The following is a 21,914-nucleotide window of genomic DNA, read 5'->3' as shown; positions in this document are numbered from 1 at the left end:
AGTAAGCACAGGTTCCCAGTATCTGCAGCTGCTGCTCCTCTTCCTCTTCCCTCCTTCTCTTTTAGGAGTTGGGGGGGGGGGGGGTCACATGATAATGACAATAGGGCCAGATGCTAGGCAGTGAAGCTAAATTGTGAGATCATCCCCCCCTCTAAAACCTGAGAATTTTGAAGCGCGCAACCGTTTGAGGAGAGTGCATATATATATTTATGTACAAAAAATAAAAACAAGCTGGAGCAAAAAAAAAACCCAAACATTTTATACTGAATGCTTCAGAGAAAGTTGTAAGAGAAATTTCAAAATCTGTTGTGGCTGCATTTGAAGGGCAAACTCCCAAAAGTTCAATCATCAATCGATCGGAATTAGGGAAGGCTTGGAAAGGAAATGCTAGTACTGAGAATAGCAGAAGCTGGGGAAGCAGGAAAATAGCACAAGAAGCATGGACCGAGACCTCGAGAATTTACATGCCAATGTTAAAAAAGAAAAAGCATATATTAGAAGAGGGAATGGAAGACCAGACAACTGAAGCAGAGAAAACTGTATTGGCATTGATGATCTCCCAGAAACAGTCAAAGAAAAAGAGGTGCTGCAGATCTATGAAAATCTGCCTTCTGGAGAAACTGGGGATTACAGCAGAAGATCAGGAAATACAATTCAAAAACCCACAGAGAAAATAATCAAAGACCAAGACAAATGATTGCACAACTACACCAACTGAAATACGTCTCATCAAGACTTTTTTTTAAAAAGCAAAGCTCTCTCAAGCAGAATAGCAGGCTCAACCGAGGTGTTAGCAAGCTCTAAGAAAGCATTCAGTTTCTGAATGGTGTTGTATGGAAAAGGCTTTGCAATTCCCAGCAAACGGAGGCTATCTCACCACTGGAATTCAAAATTACAGCGAAAGCCTACATGGACAGTCCCAAAAGAGGAATGCAATGCTGCTGGAATTGGCTATCTCAATAGTAAACGAACTGTGTTTTGCGTCCCGAATGAAAAGCTTGTAAGTTTGCAGAGAAGCCCTAAGGAATGTAACAGATGAAAAAAGGTTAAGTACTGTAGAGCAGTGATTCTCAACCTGTTGCAAGCCAGAGACTGGCTAGCAAATTTTCTTAAATATACTCCCTCCCCCATCTGGTCTTTAATCTCATGGGTCAGTTCTGCAGCTGCTCTGTCTCATTTTAAGAAGGTAACTAGCCAGTTTTCTAAAAATAGTTGCTCTTTATTTATGTATGTATTTATTTTTTAAAGTCCCTCTCTTCCCTTTTCCTTCTCTCAGACAACCGACAGTATAGTCCTCAGAAAAGGGGGGGGGGGGGGGAAACCCTCCTTTTCCTCCCAGCAGTCTCCAGTTAACACTGGGGGGGGGGGGGGAAAAATCAGTCCCTTTCTTTTTCTCCCCATTCAATCAGTGGTCACTAAAAGCAAAAAGACAAAAACATCCCTCTCTGCTTCCCTCCCCCTATTCGGCCACCAGCTCCTCGTATAAAAAAACCTCTCTCTCTCTTTCCCTATTACCTGCCATCCAGCAACACTTGTACAATTAATATCCCTGCCCCACTGACTTTTTTTTTTTTTTTTTTGAGTTGCATCCAGTCCCAAGGCTTGATCTTTTGGGAGGGAGGCCCCAGCAACTTATATGTTAATGAGCTGACGTGAGACTGAGTCAGCATCTAATCCGCTCTCGGGGGCCCTGTGGTGGCTCCATCGCCTTTGTGGCTTCTATTCAGGAGGCAAGGCCCGAAAGTGGAGCAGACCCTGACTCGTTCTCATGCCAGCTCATTAACTTTTCAGCTGCAGCTGCTCCTCTCCCAGAGATGGGATCTCGGCACTGGGAGTCCTCCTGACAGGGGGGGAGAAGGTTCAGAAAAGTCGTCTGGGTGTGGTGCAGGGTGCGGTGCAGTGTGTGGAGCTGTAAGGCAGAGCTTGCTTCATCCTCATCCTCCTTCAATCACCATCGGGCCGGGAACCAGCAAAAAGGCTGCTGGGGACTAGTGTGGGCCCACAGACTGATGGTTGAGAAACGCTGCTGTAGGATAACTTTTAGCCAAAGATTAATTGTCTGGGGGGGGGGGGGGGGGGGGGGGGAAACTGCAGTCTCTGGACCCTAATCCATTATCTGGAAAAAAAAATTCCATTGTTCAGAATTTGTGCCATGCAGACATCATAAGTAGGGACCTTCATTTTCATTTTTTTTTCCAGGTAATTTATCAGTCTTTTATTACAACAAGAATACAAATATTTACCTGGAGAAAAAGTGTTCTCCCCCCCCCCCACACTGATGTTTATTATTATTGTAATAAATACTGATACATTTCAGGAAAAAGAAAATAATAGCTGAAACTGGTTTCTTATCAAAAGCTAGGACTTCGGCCTCGCATCTGCCTTGCTTACAAGCCATTTACATGCAGATGCAGCCATGGCAGATCAGCAGCATTGGCCTCTCCTGTTCCCTGCATTTCCGGCAGGAGTGGCAGAAGTGAGCCCTACAGAAAACAGACCCCCCAAATCCCTTAAGTACCACATTTTGGAAAATCAAATCCACTGGTGCGTCTGCAGTCAAAGAGCCAGTTTTCTCCAGATTCCAGGAATAAAAATGGAGAGGTATGTGATATTCATCCCATTCAGTAGAGCTAGGCTGCTCATCTAGCTGCTGCTTTTGCCATTTTCTCGACATCCAATTGTACTTCCTTTATTCAACAAATGGATCAAGAAGTTGGGCTGCCAACCATCCCTGCCCCACAGGGTGGCACACCCGGGGTGAGGGGGTTGGAAGACAGACCACAGCAGAGCACATCCTGCCAGCAGCCAAAGAGAGGAGAGAGAGGGCCCTTATGAGTGAGGGGATGAGCATGTATGTAAGAATGAACATGTGTGTGTGTGTGTGTGTGTGTGTGTATGAAGGAAGAGAGAGAGAGAGTTTGTGTATCCCCCTCCTCCATTAATTAACTCCATTCTCTGGGTGACTGAAGATTAAAAGTTCCCAGATATGGAGAGCAGGGCATTTATTTTTCTCTTAAATTAGTAAACATTTTTATTAGTTTTTAATTATTGGATGTTTTGCTCATAAGCTGTTTTGAAGAATGTATTCCTTTTTATTGGTATGGATTTACTATTATAATTGATGTTTTATATTTCTTGATTTTGTTTTGAGGTATGGTTATGAGGTGTTGGAGTGGATTCTTGGATACTGCAGTGATGGCCACTCCCACGGGGAGGAGCCCCGTGAGGAACTGCAGTACCAGGCTAGACTCTTATACACGCAAACACAGAGAAGTTGTATTTATTGTACAGTACAGTGACACTGCCCGGGAAGTGGACAGAAGTGGAAGGTAGCTCCAGCAATAGTAGTCCAGGTATCCTCAGCAGAGAGGAACCGTCTCACTCTTGAGTTGGTGAAGACAGCGCGGTGAACAAGAACAAGTCCCAGATGTAAGGCGCTGAGGCTGTAGGTGAGATAGACTAATAGGTTAGTACTCACTGAAGCAGAAGCTGTATCTTTGGAAGTCCTGGCAGGCAGAAGTTGTAGAGTGTCAGGCACCAGATTAGGGAGAGCAGGCCCTCGAGGAGCGAGTACCTGGTATCCCAGAATAGGCTCCTGAAAGAAAGCAGAAGGGCCCCCGAGGAGCAGGTACCCAAGTTAAAGTAGAATTACCCCAAAGGGCAGAGAGAGAGCTTACTGCGGCAGCTGGGAAGCGGCAGAGCAGCTTAGACCGGAGCTATTCCAATCCTTGCTAATCCAGATTGTTAGCAAATGAAGGGCAGGCTAAATACCAGGATGTGCTGATGTCACTCGGAGGAGACGCCCCCGAGGTTCCCACCATGACGTGGATAAAGATGTGGGTGGCGTGCGCACGCGCACCCTAGGAGGCCCTCAGGAGAAACATGGCGAACGCCGTTGCCGATCCGGGGACGCTGGGGAGAGCGGCATGAAGACGCGGCAGCAGCCATCTTCCCAAGGCTTGAGGAGAGAGAAGGAAGAAAGGTGAGGTACAAAAGTCAAAGCCGTCTGAGACCGACAGACGCAACAATGATGTTTTCCTTGTTGCACTGCATACAGAATCTGACTCGTTTCAGTTTTTCAAGTTTGGATTGCCGGAGGGAGCTGGGCTTTGTTTTGGCGGGGAAGAAGGTGCTGCGACAGAAATACAGACTGATAGAGCCTGAGATAGACTGTGTTTTTTCTTCTGAGTGTTGGTTATTGAAAAACTATAAAAAAAATAAATAATAATAATAATACTAAATAAAAAAAAAATTAAGCATAAAAAAAAAAAAAACCAGAACAAGGAGGGGGCAGCACAGAAATTGTTCACACAGGCTAGCAAAAAAGCTAGCACCTGCCCTGCAAAGATCTCAGCTCAAACTCTGAAGAATGCATGCCATGATCTGGCCTTTTACCGTGTTCTTGGAAGACATTTCCAGTGCTTCAGTGTCATCTTGACTTGCTTACAAGACAGCTGCCTTTGTCTTCACCTCCTGATTGAAATGTTTCTGGTTAAGCCTTCCAAGTTATTCGCTGTCTCCAACTCACAAACCGACTTCACTTGCTGTAACACATTCAAAGTTGAGGGGGGAAAACAACGCAAGAAGATGGTGATGGTTGCTGCTCCTGCTTATGAAGTGGTTAATCCTGGAAAGTCCCCTTTTCCAGTGACTGACAATGTAAGAGCAGTCCTGCTATGAATGTGTGCAGCAGTGCACCCCACTGCCTACCCCTCGCTTAATGACCAGCTATCACCCTTGAAATCTCAAGATCCACCCACTTTAGCAAAATGCCAGGCAGCTTGAAGTCCTCGCACGTGCACTAGTTCTTAGTTTCAACAGATATTTAAACGTCCCATTCATGCAACTTCCCATTCACCATTTTTATTTTGCTGTTTGTTTTTTTTAATCAACCCCAAAAAGATTTCTTTGAGCGGTCATTGCATCTGTTTTGTGGGGTTTATTTTTAACATTGGGAGGGGAGACCTCCCATTACCTCAGAATCCATTATCCAAAATGGTCTCGTCCTCAGCCCTAACCATTACGGATGAAAGGAGCTCTACTGCAACATGAGTTTGGTTATAGACATGAAAGTAATAACTGGACACAAGAAGAAAATATGCACATGAAGTAACATGCTTTTGGTAAGCTTACAAAAATAATTTTCCTAACTGGAAGCAATTTAAAAAAAAAATGGCAGCTCAGGTACCGTAGGCTTAGATGGCAAAATCTTTTTCATTTCATTTTCTGTTTATGTATGTCCTTGTTTGCAAACAAATGCAGTTCAAAGTGGTTTATAGCAAATTTCTAAAATGCAATATATAAAGTCATAATAAACATTGAAAAGCATATAAAAATCTGATTCAAAGCATAAAATAAAGATCCCCCACTCAGGGCAGAGCTAAGTCACACAACATAAAAAATAATCCAATAACAATGGAACAAAATACAGAGACCAATCGTTAACAAAAGTTGCCAAATGTCAGTATACCCACTCCCACTTACAAAAATATCAACCACAGTAAGGGCCTGATTTTAAAAAGCATTTACATACTTAAAAATGGGTTTTATACATGTAAGTGGGCTTTTGAAAATTGCTACAATATGCAATTGAATTGTCCGTAGGATTTACTCGTGCAAGTGCACTTTACAGGGGTAAATGGCTTTTGAAAATTGCTACAATCGTAGTTACATTTACATGTGCAAGTCCTTTTGAAAATTAGCCCCTTGTGCCTTTAACAATGCCAACAAATATAACCCTCTAATATAGAGGACCTAATACAAAAAGGAGTAAAGCCAGGCTTTCCGTGGATTCGCAGTTGTCATGGTGTTAATCTTGCTGTCCTTACTGAAATTTCAAGTCTACCGGTTGGCAGTAACAGGATTTTTTGAGCTTCAGTACGATTGCAGAAATCATCTCTGTAATAATCATCATTGGTCATGACTGCGGTAAGGAGCAGAAAGTGGGCTCTTACTTCCAGGCTTTGGTCTGTATGCTTTTGATTCTCCTGCCATGTTGATATCAAGTGGTTATCCAGCAATGATCTTGAAATGCTCTGTCTTAGTAGCTCTTGCATTTTTTTCCCCATAGAAGGTGGGGGTACATGTTTTTTACCCATGGATTCTGGAAGCATTCCTGGGGCAGAGAAAGTAACTACTTGGATAGGTTTGAGTATTCAAACGTACTCGTACAGCATCCCATGGAAAATAATTGTATGCAGGGGGTTTATGCTGGGTGGTGCCTGGGATGGTGACTGAATTTAATGAGGAAGCTTGTCTCAGCTTTTTTTTTTTTTTTTAGTTGTCAACCATTTTAAATGAATCTAAGTTGTTGAATGTATAACTCTTTTAAATGCAAATAGGATTCACATTCATGTGAAAAAGAAAAAAAGTCCTATTGATGCTTAAGAAATTAGGAGCACATATTTTATTTCTTCAGGAAACAAATCAAGAGGATGGTGAACACCTAAGCTATGGGATTTCTTAGTGAACTCTGTTAGGCACATTCAAGATTTAGCTTTCAGCAAATCATTTTGTTAGAATCAGATGTGCATTTTTTTCCTGTCCTGGATTAACACTAGAGCTGTATTTACTTACTGTTATATTACTGATTTTTAGCTTATGGATAAAGTGGAGTTCATGCTCTGACTATGCGCTAGGCACTCTTCTGAATAAGGTAGATTTAGTGAAAGGGCGTTGGGAGTTTTCTTTTAATTAAGGATTATTTTGAGGGGGGTTTAGGTTATCTTTTATTCTATTTATTTTTAGTCTGTCACTGTTTTAGTTTACTTGATGTATGTTATAAGCAACTTTTAACGACTTTTGTGTTCTGTAAGTCGCTCTGAGTAAAGATTTTTTTTTTTTTTTTTATAAAGCAACTAGATCAAAATTATAAGTTAAACAGAAAATAGGTGGACACTTGTGGTTATGCCTCATATTGAAGAAGACAGGGTATCTATTTTAGTAACTGGGTACCCTTTGTCCGTAAATAAGGTGAGTAAATTATTACATGACCCATTCAGAAGATTTGTCATAATGAACCCTACTGTTCAGAATGAGTGCTATGTACTTTGCAATGTCTATACTCCAAATGTTTATGTTCAACTTTTTCATCCCTTGTGGCTAAATTGATGTCATTCAGTAATTAATATTAGGTCAAGAGTTTACATCAGGCAAGGATATTGTTTAAAAATGCCATCTTGGAAGCCCAGAACAGATGTAATCCATGTATTATAAAAGGTGGCAGGAAGGACAAACAACTGTCAGCATGGTTAAAATGTGAGGGTGAGAGAGGCTATTCTAGCCAAAAGAACATCATTCAAAAAAATGGAAAAGGCATACAAATGAAGAAAAAAAGGAAACAGAATAAGCACTGGCAAGTTAAATGCAAAGCATTGATAAGAAAGGCAAAGACAGAAATTGAAAAGAAGCTTGCTGTGGAAACAAAAACGCATAACTTTTTCAGGTACATTAAAAAAACAAAAAAAAAATAAAGCATGCCATGGAGTCAGTTGGATCATTAGATGATCAAGGGATAAAAGGGGCGCTAAGGGAGGACAAGGCCATAGCAGAGAGATTAAATTCATTCTTTGCTTCGGCCTTTATTGAGGAAGATGTAAGGCAGATACTCATGCCAGAAGAAGTGATATGTAAAGGTGATGATTCAGAGGAACTAAAACAAATCTCTGTGAACCTGGAGATGTACTAGGGCAAATTGACAACTAAAAGAGTAGCAAATCACGTGGAGAAGATAATATACATCCCAGAGTGCTGAAAGAACTGAAAAATTAAATTGCAAACCTCTTGTTAGTTTTACAGATTACTATCATTAAAATCAGCTACATTGCCATGCGCCCATATACACACGTATATGGGCGTGCAGCAACATAAGCTGAAAGTTTATAGCCTGCACGCAAGTACGTGCACATGTAATAAAATAGGCCTTGCACATGTATGTGGGCTTCTAATTTTAAGTATGGATGCGAACAGCTGGGAATAGTCTGCATTTCCGTGCACAAGTGAGTACATTTTAAAACATGCGCGTGTGAAAGAAGTGACCAGTTTAACCAGTTCATCCACCAGTTTGCCCAGTCTATATCTAGGTCATAAAGACCCCCCCCCCAGGTTCTTTAGCCTACACTCCCCCCAGTTTACCCAAAGAGTGGTATTCAGACTTACACCTGATCAATAGCAGAAGTACATTTGCGTGGAAGTGAGCTGGCTACGCATTCACTGCACTACTTATGCGCATATCTTTTGGCCTCACCCCGGAACGTCCATGATCTGCCCCCGTTCCACCCTTATTTTACTTGATGTGAGATATTCATGCACCAGTACTTGTATGCCTATGTGGCAGGCTTATAAAATCTATCAGAGACACGCATATGCTAGATGCACGTGCATCTGTGCTTTTTGGCATGTGCATCTCTCTTAAAATTCACCTTTTAGGATATGTCTACTCAATTTTTGGGAGACTGCAATATAGCATATTTTAAGGCCAGATTTTCAACAACATTTACATGCTTAAAATTGGGTTTAACATATTTAAATGCACTTTACCCATGTAAGTGGGCTTTTGAAAATTGCTGCAATATATGCCATTGAATTGTCCATAAGTTTTACTTGCATAAGTGTACTTCACGTGGGTGTAAATGGCTTTTGAAAATTCACCTGTTAGAGTGAGAGAAAAACAGAAATGCTGAGCTTGTCTTAAGTTATAACAAGAGAAAAAAATATTACTGCAATGACTGAAAGCATTAAAGATGCTTTGGGAGCACTTAGATCAGCTTTAAATTCTTTACTTTATCAAAAAGTATACATTTTGCTACATTTCCAGAACAGATTATTTTGTTTTGGTAACAAAATAATTTTGCTACCATGGCAAAAGATAAGTGGGTACGTCATACAACTAGTAAAGAAATGTTAGTAAAATGGTTATCAATTTATTGTGAACATTTATATGTTGAAGTTCCCATCAGATAGAGAAGCCCAGAGGATCTTTCTTGGTGACTTGAAGGTGCCAAGAATAAGTAAAGAACAAATTAAGGTTAACTAATCAGTTTCTGTAAAAGAAATAACAGATTCAATTTAAAAAATGTAAACTTGCCAAAGCTTCAGGTCCCGATAGGTGTGAGCCTGAGTTTTTTTTATGAACGGTTTTGTAGACTCCATATGGTCTCCACTGAAAAATGTTTAAGGCTTTCCAAAAGAAGAGTTTTCCGCCAGGTGTGCATCAAACAGTGATAATGGTCATTCCGCAGAAAGAGAGAGATCCTACACCACAGGGGTCGGACCACTATCATTCATAAATCAGCATTTTAAAATGTTGGCCTCAGTTTTAGCAGAGTGAATGGAAAATGTTATACCAGATCTGGTGGAGAATCAGACTGTTTTTTGTTTTGGTTTTTGTAGACCTTCAGTGATCAATAGCAAAAATAATAGAAGTGCTCCTTTTAGATACAGGAGATGTATCAGAGGCTTTTCTCACTAGTTTAAGATTATTTAAGATAAGAGAGATTCTTAATAATTTATTAAATCAAAAGGCAAATAAAAGTTTGTACTCCTAAGTACAAGTGATTCAAATGGAGTAATAAGAAATGTTCTGGCTAACCTGATTAGGAACGATTCCCCTAGAAATTCAGTAGCACATCAGGAAATTTTGTCATCTCAAACTGAAATTTTGAAGGTGTTCATAGAATATTTTATAAAACAGCTGTATGACTAGGGTTCCATAGGTGAATAAACAAATGATGAGTTTTTCAATGCTTTAGAAAGATGAAGAACTGGCCAGGTTAAACCAACCTACAACACAACTGGAAATAAAAGATGTTATTAAGCAATTTAAAGTTAGCCAAAGCAAATAATCCAGAATACTATAAGATTTTGCTAATCCATAACTTCACCTCTAAAATCTAGGTTTGAGGCAATAAAGGAAAAAGGATTACTTGGTGCTTCATAACCTAGCTAATATTATACTGCTGCACAAACCAGATAGGAATCTAACAGTCCTTATCACCCATCTCTTGAATTGGGACACCACATTCTTGGCAGCCACTTTAGAAACAGACTGAACGTTTTTTTTTCTTTCATACCAGTTTTTATTCATAAAGATCAGTCCAGAATCATTGAAGGAATGAATTAATCAACCAATTTGCTAAAAGCTTTGACAACTTTGCACAAGAGCTGTGACTCACCATTGGATGCAGCCCTTGCCGGCTGAGAAAGTATTTGATAGGATTATATGGAAAAAAATGTTTTCGGTCTTTGAAACATTTGGGTTTCAAGGTGACTTTTTTTTTGGAGTGGATTAAATGATAGCATGATAACCCTAGAGGCAAAATACTGCTAAACAGCCAACTAACAGAAGTACCACAGTTATTTTAGGGCATGAGAGCGGGCTGCTCACTTCCATCGCTGTTATATACAGTGTCCTTGCTCTGGAGCTGCTTGCAATTAACATTAGACTATTGACTGGAGAGCGTTGAATATAGAATTAGCCCATTCATGGCTGACATATTACTCTTTGTGCCAAAAGCCAATGAAAATATTCCTATATTAACAACCATAATTCCAAAATATGGCTCTCTCAGGACTACGGATACATTTTTTGACAAATCAGAAGTGCTTCTGTTAGATGTTTCTTTAATCAATGAGAAGGGTTGTTCCCTTTTCAGTGGGCAGAGTGGTGTTTAAAATATTTAGATGAATACATATTTCTGTTTCACCCATAAGATCAACTCTAGAGAGATGGAAAGCCTTACCTGTATCCCTTATAGGAAGATGTGCTTTGGTAAAGATAATTCTGCTGAAATTTATTATATGTGCTGCAAACTCTCTTCCTATTTGGGTTTTTCTTTTTTTTTTTTTTTAAAAAGGACATATACTTGTTTAAACCCTTGACATAATGTATTTAGAGAACTGAAAGACCAGTAATAAATTTTATGAATTTAACTTTGGAATGGGAAAGAGAGGGTGTAGCTCTACCAAGCTATGTGATATAGCGGCCTTGCAGAATGATTGATGATTATTATATAGAGACGTACAGTTTTCTCCAAGGGGCTTGCTGAATTGACTCCCCCCCCCTTTTATTTTGTTAATACTCTGCATATTAAAGGGTAGATTTTTAAAGAAGCGCGCGCACATGGAAGCGCGATTTTTATAACGTGGGCGCCGGTACTCGTGTGTTATTGAATCGTTGGGCCGCGCGCACACGCGTGCCGGATTTTGTAATCCGCGCACGTATGTGCGGGCGGCGTGCATGAGGGGGATAGACAGACATATGCAAATTTTGCGCAGCGACTTTCCCAGTCCGTTCCAATTAAGGAGCGGACTGGGAGGGAACTTCTCTACCCCCCTACCCTAACCTCCCTTCCCCTTCCCTCCCCAACCCCTAAATCCTACCTTTTTTTTTTTTTCCTTGGTTTCCAACTTACTTCAGGTCAGGCCCTGAAGTAACTTGCATGCGCTGGCAGCTGGGACAGTGATGAACGGCACTGTCCCGGCCTCCCCCTGCTGGGCTCCTTTGGAAATGCGTGTGGCGCGCCCAAGGCTTGCCCACGCGTGTAACCCCCGTTTTTAACTCGCGCAGCTTTTAAAAAAAAAATCTACCCTTAAGGTGGTACAGACTGCTATAATACGCTATTGCAATATTATTCTGAAGCCATTCACACATGTACTGAAAAATAGGAAGCAAGTGTGATTTTTTTTTTTTTTAAATCCCTCAAGCTAGGTATTGGCCATATGGTCTTTTGGCAATGGCAAGTTTATGGTGACATAATTGTATGTACATTTTATTAAGGTTGTGAATAGGCAGCTTCCTCTCTTTTAATATGCTGAAGACCGAATAGAACCTTCCTATTCACAATATTTGGCTTTCCTCCAAGCAAGACATTATAACTTTTTTTTGTATGGAAAATCCCTAGTGATTTAAAGTGTAAAGATATAGGCAAGGAATTTTGCATCAAAACAGGATCTCTTAATGATATATTAATGGGAGAGAGATGAAATAGGATGCATTTCTGACAGTTTTGCCATCTAAGAGGCCTTTATACTTAGGAGAGGGGTTTATGCAAATAGATATGGAACTCTTTTTACCATATTGTTCCAAAATATCAACACACATGAATTTAAGAGATGCAGTTCAAGATTTTATGTAGAACTTATATAACTAGATCAATGATTTTCAAATAAAGCTTTTTGGAATTCTGCGGATTGCCTTAAATGTAAAATACATATGGCCACTTTTTTTTTTTAATTCATTTTTTGGAATGCCCAAAATTTTAAAAATATATGGAATAATGTACTTAAATGTATTGGGGAAAAATAACTGGATCAGAGACACAATGGACATATCGCCTGGGTCTACTGGGAATATTAGTTAAGTGACTGACATCTCCACATGCAAAGTGAGATTTTTCCATCGATATGCAAGGCTGAATTAACCATGATCTGTAGGAGATGTCGTTAGGTGGCACAGAATGGAACTGTCTCTCCAAGCTAATAGAGCTTTGACTTCTACTGAGCATATGTGGGAGTTCCCGTGAAGGTGTTGCCTCAGAGTCTCTTCACTCTGGTTTTTCATCTGTGTTGTTTGCACAGATGTCTTGTCTGTCTCTCACTTTTTTCTCATTAGTCGACTTTTTGCTACCTCACTGATTCCAGTGACCCACAACAGCATTTTTCAGTGCTACTTCGCTTGTTGCATAAAAAGAAAAGAGGATAAAGGGAAAGATCTGCAAGGAATTTCTCAAACCTTCCTGATTGCCTTGAAGACAACCATAAGAGGCTGTACATCCTGCTCTTGTGGTCAAATAATGTCCCTAATGGATAGTCATAAATTATATTATCTCTGCCCAGGACTGGACCATGACCAGCTGAACTGTCCTGCGTGTGTTTGGATGTCCCCCCAAGACCCCAACCAGAGCAGCCATGATAGCTGGCTTGAGGGCCAGGAGCAAGAACATGTCAGCTTTGAGGAGTCATTTCTCTTTCCCATCTTCCCATCTTGTTGTGAGTCACTACTTCATTGCACCAGAGGACATCTTGAGATGTTTCAAGCCCTAAATGGCCAAGGTCCATGGAGTCAGAGTGCCTGTCAGTGCAAATAACTGAGACACCTCAGTGCGCTCACTGCAAACAGCCCCAGTGCCATTTAAAAAAAAAAAAACCCAAAAACAAAACCCCATCAATGTAGCATTGAGAAAAGATAACTACACAGAAAGATGCATTAGGACCTTCAAAGCAATCTGTGCATGGAGTCCCTAACACACGGTGCTGCATTGGACCACATCAGTGCGATCGATGCATAGTGCTTTGGTGCGATCAAGGCATGAAATATCTGTGTAGTTGACACACACACTGCATCTGTGAAACTGAAATGTGGTGCATCCAAGACATTGAAGAGAGATGCACCAAAGCCGTTGATACATGATGCATTGAAGCAAGCAAAGCACTTCTCAACACATACTGCATCAATGCAGTCAACGTGAACTGCATCAAAGACACCAATGCATGCTGCTGAAAAGACCTCAAAGCAAACGAAAGCCAAACACTCGACACATCGGAAGTAAACTTTGATGCAAGCATTGATACAAATTGACACTGAATCAACACAGCTGCCACGTACAGAATCAGAGATGCTCCATATCAATTCAGATAACTGTCAAAACCTCTCCCCTTTTATCACCTCGCTCTACAGCCTCATAAGAGATCCAGAGACTGAGATAAGTACTTTCCACTCCCCAGAACTAGTCAGTTCTGGGGAGTGTTATGCTCAGGAAATCTTAAAAGCCACTCTACTTATGCAATTATATGTGGTTTATGGAGCTTCACTAGCAGAGGCCAGACCACAGCTCCCACCTCCCATAACAAGAGCCTTGCTAATTTCCCAGTTTCTGACCTAAGATCTCCACCTACAGACTCGGAGGAAAAGACATAATGACCCAGATAGATAACCAAATAGCAATGGTGTCTGTCTGGATCATGGATCCTGTGTTAGAAATCCCTACACACATATGGCAATGGGCAACAGAAAAGAAAGCCACACTTCAAGCCACTTATTTACCAGGCAATGTGAACACCATGGCAGACAGATTCAACAGAATATTCCACCCACACAAATGGTCTTTGAATCAAACCATGGCCAATTATTTGTTCAGGCTGTGGGAGTCGCCCTTGGATCGACCTCTTTTTGCAACAGAACAGAACCAAAAATGAAATTAATTCTTCCCCATTCGGCCCAATACACTGTGTGAAGCTCCAGGTGCCTTCCTTATTCCCTGTATTGCCCCTTACTTCCAAGTGCATCTAGCCTAGTGTCCTGCACCATGCAACATCTAAACATCCTGGCTAGAACTTTCTGCATCCTGCCCTTTAGGTCCTGCAGGTGAAACTTCCTGGGGGTGCTGGCTGATGACATCACATCCTGACTAGTATATAAGGACTAAGGAGGCTCTGAGCAACCAGCTGGTGCTCAGCAACAGGTCCTCCTGAGTTAGTCGTTGGTGCTACATTGCTACTGTTCCTGCCTTGTCCAGCCTTGCCTTGCCATGTTCCTGTCTTTCTTAATCAAGCTCCTTCCCTGCCCTGCCTTGCCTTGCCTTTCCACCCTGCCTTGTTCTCCTGCTCTGTTTTGCCTCACCTTGCCTTCCCATCAGCCTTTCTTCAAGACTGTTCTGTTGCTGACCCAGACTGTCTTCTGACCTTGCTTGATTTCTGCCTGCTTTGACCCTTGCCTGGATACTGACCTTTCTAGTTCTCTGCCAGCCCTAACCCTTGCCTATTCTTGATGTAACCTGAACTCTGCCATCCCTGACTAGCCTGCCTTGGTCATGTCTGACTCCTTTTTCCTTGTACCTTGCCAGAACTCACGGGCTTAAGGGGGCCAGTCAGGCAGCAGACCTTGCTTTGTAGCGTGTCAGCTGTTGCCTGCTAGGGCCAAGTTCATGTTCACATGCCCCGGGCTGCGTCAACCTAGCAGCGGCCCATGGACTCACATCCCCGGATTCTGTCATTCACTGAACACAGGCCTCATGAAAATCTTTCCTCCAAAATCGCTCATAGCAAGGACCCTACAAATACTCATGCGAAAACAAGCCATGATGATTTTGATCACACCAGCATGGCCAAGACAAGCGTAGTATGTCTATCTAGTTCAATTCTCCATGAGACTCCCCATTCATCTGGGAGACTATCCTTGTCTTCTATACCAAGAAGATGGGCTTTTTTCTGCATCCATCTTTACCGACCCTCAATCTGACAGCATGGATGTTGAGCGCTTGGTTCTAGTGCAATGGTTTCTTCCAGACAGAGTTCAAACTGTACTCCTCTCAGCGAAAAATCCATCAACAAGGAGCAGTCCTTCAAGTGGAAATATTACTTGGAATGATGTATTTCACACAACCTGAACTCCATTCAACTGCGAACCAAGACGTCTCCTGTCTTACCTTCACTTTCTTTCACAATTTGGACTTGTCATTGTATCCATGCATGGGCATCTTAGCGCTGTTGTAGTTTACCATTCTCCAGAGAACAAAGCACCTATTTCCATGCATCCTCTAGTCTCAAAATGTTTGGAAGGACTTTTGCAATTGCACCCGCTAATTAAATAATCACCAGTGCTTTGGGACATCAATGCAAACTCCATTTGCGCCCTTAGAGATTGCATCTCTAAAATACCTAACCTGGAAGATTCTTTCTTGTAGCAGTTACTGCTACGCGATGGGTCAGTGAGCTGCAAGCATTGGCTCATTACCCACCATATATGAAATTCTTCCATGATAAAGTGGTACTCAGAATGCATGCCAAATTCTTGCCAAAAGTGGTATCTGCATTCCACTTAAATCAGTCAATAGTTCTCCCTACTTTCTTTCCAAAACTTCATGTCTATGAAGGTGAGAAAACATTGTATATGTTGGATTGCAAAAGAGCTCTGGCTTATTATAAACGCCATACACAATCCCACAGGAAAACATCACAACTGTTTGTTTTTTTATACAATCCCAACAGCCTTGGCACAGCTATAGCCAAGATAACACTTTCCAATTGGATTACAACTTGCATTCAACATTGCTATGCAGCAGCTGGACTCTATTTTACTAATCCAGTCAGAGCTCACCAGGTATGAGGAACAGCTTCTTCTATCTCGCACCGCAGAGAGATTCCAATTGAAGTCTTTGAAAAGCAGCTACTTGGTCATTGGTGCATAGGTTCACTTCCCACTACTGCCTAGTTGCCTAGGCTTCCACAGATAGTGCACTGGGTCAGACAGTCTTGCACCGCTTGATGCGTGAATAGTCTGCTCTCCACAGTGGATACCATGTTGCTAACATGAAATGCTATGCCGTAACCCTCAGCGTGGGACTAGTCACAGATCATGGTTATTTCAGCCCTGCTTATTTGGTGGAGGGGAATAAAGCAAGTTTGCTTACCATAAACAGTATTTTTGTTAGCTAGCAGGATGAATTAGACATGAGATGACCATTCCTCCTTCCTGGACAGCAGACTATCCTTGTCCTACCTTTGGGACAGATCTAGAAGACACTGAGGCTAAACCCACATGGGAACTCCTAAAGTGCTACTAGCTTAGAGAGACAGTGCCGTTTACTGCCGCCTGATTATGTCTTCTACAGATTATTGCTAATTCATCCTGCTTTCTAGGGAAAACACCATTTACGGTCAGTAAACTTGCTTTTATTGGCCTTTGCTTTTACTTTTGACAACAAAAAAAAAATCTGTAATTTTAGACTAGTAAAGTGAGCCATCTGTAGATTATTGTGTCTTGGGAGAAATTTCTGCAATATGTTAATCAAGAGTCAAACACTTATGCAGAGGATGTGGCTGTGGATTGATTTTAGGGAGGATGCTGAATGGAGAGGTGTTTGATATGGAAGTATGAATGTGGGATATAAAAAAAAAAAAAAAAATCAGGGTCGGTTATAACACTTAGGGGCAGATTTTCAAAGGGTTACTCATCTAACCCTTTAAAAACCCCTCCTGCGGACACCGAGCCTATTTTGCACAGGCTCGGCGACGCATGCAAACCCCGGGATGCGTGTATGTCCCGGGGCTTTGAAAAAGGGGCGGGAAGTGGGCACCGATCCGGGGGCAGGATAGGTAAATAGGACAACAAAGGTGGGGGGGATTTAGGTAGGGCTGGGGGGCAGATTAGATAGGGGAAGGTGGGGGGGAGCGGCCTCGGAGGGAACGGGGAAAGCCATCGGGGCTCCCCTAGGGCTCGGCGCGCACAAGGTGCACACGTGTTATAAAATTGGGCGTGGATTTGTGCGCGCCGGGTTGCGTGCACAAATCCACGCGCTCGCATAATTCTGAATATCCGGCCCTTAATCTTTAGTTTGGAAAATGAATTCTGAATGGCTTTTACTTTTCTAATAATCTCATTTTTGCTACATTGTCAGTCTTGTCTTTTGAGAAACCTAGACTAGAAGGACAGTTTTCAGAAAAAAGGAACAGGGCATGGGCAGGCCAGGGCTAAGGCATGAATTCTGCGCGTTCGTATTTACGTGTACAAGCGTGCGCTGGGGGGTCCCCTACCATGTAACTTTACTTCTGCTATGGACGGTATGTAAGTAAGAAAATAAAAAAATATAGGCTACTTAGTGAGGTTTAGGAGGTCTGGTCTAACAGGATAAAAGGTAGGCAAACCAACAGGAAGAGTTAGGAAGGGCGATAGGTTAACTGGGAATGAAGTGAGAAAATGGGCTCTATTGACGGCACACATCTCTGATTAAATCCCCTCCCCCCACTTACACGGTCCAGGCGGCATTTGTGCGCACGTGCGTGCGTGCATATGAACTGGGGCGCGCGTGTGTGCTCATCCAGGCTATTTTATAACACGCGCATGTCATAAAATGGCCGCGGTCACTGGCACGTGCGTCGGCAAACGTGCGCACAGCTCTTAAAATTTACCTCATGACGAGGGCGATTTTTTTTTTTCCAAGCCATTTGCTCGGAGACTAGCTTTTGGACTGAAGCTCAGCTGACATGCTGATTCTGTTTTGACCTGTTGAAGGGAGTATAGTTATGAAAGCTAATCAAGAAATGTATTTATAATTAGTCCAGTAAAAAGCTATCGCCTTTTATAATCATTTTTATTTTTTTTTTGGTGGACTAGCACAGCAACCACACTACTTTATCCACTAATTGTATGAAAATGCAACTGCTGTTGTGTCAATAAGTAAGTAAACGTGTATGTAAAATAAAACCATGGGGAAAGAGTAGCCAAGGAGCAGGGGGCACACGTTCACTGTGTCCCCCACCCTGCTGACCTGTACCCATAGTGTCCCAAAAACCGAAGAGGAAGCTGAAGGAGAGGAGACGGAGAGGACCTTGGAGGGGGTGATGGAGAGAGACAGAGAAACCCAGGTGCATGTGAGGGGATGGACAAGAACATATATATTATTTTTTTTTGCGGTGGGCAGAGGGGCAATAGAAAGAAAGCCCAGAGGGAAGGTGGAGATGATGATTGTAAAGGGCTTGGGGGAGATGGAGAGATACCCAAGGAGGGGCGAAATAGAGGGGGAATGAAAGAGAAGTGGAAGAATGAGGACTCTGTGGATGAGTGAGGAGCAGGTGTGGGGGGGGGGGGGGGAATGGAGGAAATGGGAAGGGGAATTAATTTAAAATGGAGTGAAATGGAGATCACGAGGCACTGGTGGGTAGGTGGAGAGGAGCCTGGAAGGAGCAGGGTAGAAAGAGCAGAAGGGGAAATGAGTGGGAGTTGGGGGGGGGGGATGATGCACCACACTGCATCTCCCCCCCGTTCCTTTTTAAAAAGCCTACATCTGCCCATTTCTGTTATGTGTGAATTTCAGTCACATTTCTTTTTCCCTATATGGCCAGAATGAGAAACAGGACAAGTGTGTGTCCTGTTCTTGCTTAAGCAGGTCATAAGGCAATTTCTTAAAAATCAGAACGGTCCTCTATAAAGCAGGACCACCGGCACCTTAACGGGGAGGATGTACAAAGATGTTGGAGGGAGAGGAAAGGCTACAGAGAGAGAATAATACCGGAGCAGGGAGAAGAGCACAAAGGATTGTGGTAGCTGTCGATATATTTTTCTGTAGTTTTAAATAAATTTAAACTGAAGTTTCAGGGTTTTTTTTGTATTGTTTGTTTTTTCAATGATGTCGGAGCAAATTGACACCGTGCCTTGGGTTTTAATAATGCCTCAGTATGGCTCTGTCTGCTACATTGATGTAGGCCTCCATCCTAGGCCTAATTTACCCTTTCTTCAGTCCCTTTAAATGTTTCTGTCTAGAACTGTGTGTGTGTGTCTGTTTTTTGTTTTCCTCTGTTCTCCTGTACCCCCTTTGTCAGAGGGAGGCTGCAAGGCGTGTCAGTCTCAGTTTTCAGCTGAGGCAGCAGTGACACCCACTAGTGTTTCCTGGTCCTTGCCATTCTTGCTGCAGTGAATGGCTCCTCTGTAGGACTGGAGCCTTGGTATTTCCTGGGATGAGTCAGCCCGGGGATCCAGGGTGTAGGAGACACACCTGGCCCCACAGTGCCCCTTCCCTGTGCCGGAAGTCTCCTCCCGCTTTCTGCAGAACCGGCTCAGCAGGGGTGCGTTGGCCTTGTTTACTGTGCACTCGATGCCCTTTGCCCCAGTGCTCAGGTTGAAAAATGTAAAAAAAAACCCAACAAAAAACAAATGCAGCCTTTGCTCCCCTTTTTGAAATCGAGGCGTTGAAGGTATTGCAGCATACAGAAAGAGCAGCTCTTCTCTACAAGGAATGTGCCTGACCCACCTAGGGCAAAGGCTGGCTTAAGGTGGAGTCTGAGAATGGGGGTGATGCCTGTGTGTAACAAGAAGCTGTTTTGCATGAGGAAATGCGCAGTTTCCCCCCCCATGAATTCACATCAAAAACATGAGAAAAATCACTAGCAGGAATTTGCTGCTCGGAATAAAGACCCCTGCCCAGGCACCAGTGGTGGCTGGTGTTAAGATGTGATGGAGCGACTGCATCATTGAAAATCCCACCTAATTAAAGGAAAGCAAAGCTTTGCACAAGCAGCCCATGATCTCTCGCTCTCCTTCTCTGTTGCTTGTGTGGTGCTTTTGAAGTAGAACCTCCTATTTATGTAGAATTTTGGGCAGGAGGGTCATGTGATGGTATGTGAACCAATTGCATTGTTGCTGGAGTAGAACACACAGGTGCAACTAGCTCTTGCTGCTTCATTGACAACATTGCCATGGGAGTTGGAGGTCAGCAGCATCACAGGTGAAGGGGCCTACTGGCATAAAAGTAAACCAAGAGGGAAGTGAGGCCAGGCCCCCTCTCACACCCACACGCAAACGAGGGGGGGGGAATCCTATAATGGAGTTGACACCCACTTCTGCTGCAGGAGACGGAGAAGGAAGCTGTAAGAGGAATGGGCCGGGGCTTCATGGATGAGAAGGGGGGCGGGAGGAGAGCTAGGGACTGAGGCCAAGAGCAGTGGACATTAAACTGCTCTTTCAGTCTGCGACCGAGCAGAGGAGAAGCAGAGCTGGAGTCTGGGGAAGGATGGCAGAACCATGTGCAGAGGAGAGAGGCAAATGGAGCAAGCCTGCAAGTGGGCCCTCACTTTGGGATTCAAGGGTCATATGGAAGGAGGATCAAGGCAGAACGGAACAATATCAGAGTAAGGGAAATGGGAGGAGTAGGGTGAAAGGGAGGAGAGAGGAGAAAGAGAAGGGGAGGGGTGGGACAGGGAAATGTAGAGGTGGGAAACTGTCCTATTGCACTACCTATTTAATGACACATTAGCTGCCAGTGCCAGGCAATTGACACATATATTCACATGTCTTCTAATCCATGTGCACTGCTTGCTGTAAAAGAGGGGGGTGTGTGTGTGTGTATGTGTGAGAATATGCACCGATGTACCTGTGGTTTGTTTTCTGCCAGTGTGCATGAAGGGTGAACCCTTACAGCTTGTTGATGTGTTGTTGGCAGAGATCCTGGCAGGAGGGGTGAAGATCATGAAGAATGAGGGCCTATGCCACGTGGACACCATCGAGTGGAGAGATATTGTGCGAAACACTTCGGCCGATATTGTAGTCAAGAATAACAAGCTGGGTGAGTACTGAAGTTTTGGAAACGCATGGGTTTTGGCACTCCTGGTTGTATGTATATGTGATGTATACAGCATATGTTTATATGTATAAGGATGTGTGAGATGTGCTTGTATGTAGCTGGGGTGAGATTGGTTGAGGTAAGACTATTTTGGGTGCTTTGTCCATTATGCAGGTCACACTTCAGATACGATGTGAATGGAGGGGCCACCCCCTCCCTATGTCAGCAGTAGCAATGAATGAGAATAGTCCATAGGATGATGAGATGGTCCGTGGTAATTTTCTTTAAAAAAATAAGTACTAGAATGGGGCCAGTGGCAGCATCCAAGTTCCACTCCTGCTGCAATGGGGAAAAGGGAGCAAGTAAAAAAAAAAAAAAAAAAGTCCCAGGTTGGTGACAAAAGGTTTCAGGTCAGTAGCCTGGCAGAAAATGGCCACTGGAGATGGAGAGTAGAAAACTCACACAAGCCCTGACATCCCAAGAGCAATAGCTGGGAATTCTCCGGGTTCGACCCAGTATGGCAACTCCAGGATTCTAAAAGAATCGCCGGGTCTCTGAGCCAACACCGGAAAACTCTGGATGCTGCAGCTGGAGCAGCCCAAATACCTCCAGAAGATAAGCTGCATCATCATGTGTGTGGGCAGGAAGAAGGGAATAATCACTATCCCCCCAAGTCTGCCAGTATGGCCCAAGAAGGAACAAAAGCAGTGTTGGCCCATTGGCTGCATAGACTGTTTCACTGATGGAGATCAGAGAAGGGAAATAAGAAAATGAGTGTGTGACTTTAAATATAATGAGCCTGGAAGAGAGAGTGAATGAGAAGGAGAGGTGAAAGAGAGAGAGAATTTGTGCAGCCCTCTCTCC

The 21,914-nt window shown here is 43.0% G+C and overlaps 1 protein-coding gene across 1 annotated transcript in view; it reads left to right on the top strand.

Annotated features, from left to right (window-relative positions):
- Nucleotides 1-21,914, top strand: part of ERBB3 (erb-b2 receptor tyrosine kinase 3) — a 202,624-nt gene that overhangs the window by 50,456 nt on the left and 130,254 nt on the right. Inside the window, exon 4 of the mRNA XM_029594738.1 lies at nucleotides 20,931-21,053. Coding sequence (XP_029450598.1) covers nucleotides 20,931-21,053 — 123 coding nt within the window. The remainder of the gene's footprint in view (nucleotides 1-20,930; nucleotides 21,054-21,914) is intronic.

Source organism: Rhinatrema bivittatum, chromosome 3 (assembly GCF_901001135.1).
Source record: "Rhinatrema bivittatum chromosome 3, aRhiBiv1.1, whole genome shotgun sequence".
In the NCBI taxonomy this organism is placed as follows: domain Eukaryota; kingdom Metazoa; phylum Chordata; class Amphibia; order Gymnophiona; family Rhinatrematidae; genus Rhinatrema; species Rhinatrema bivittatum.
The sequence above is the reverse complement of the archived record's forward strand: the minus strand, read 5'-3'. Positions and strand labels throughout refer to the sequence as shown.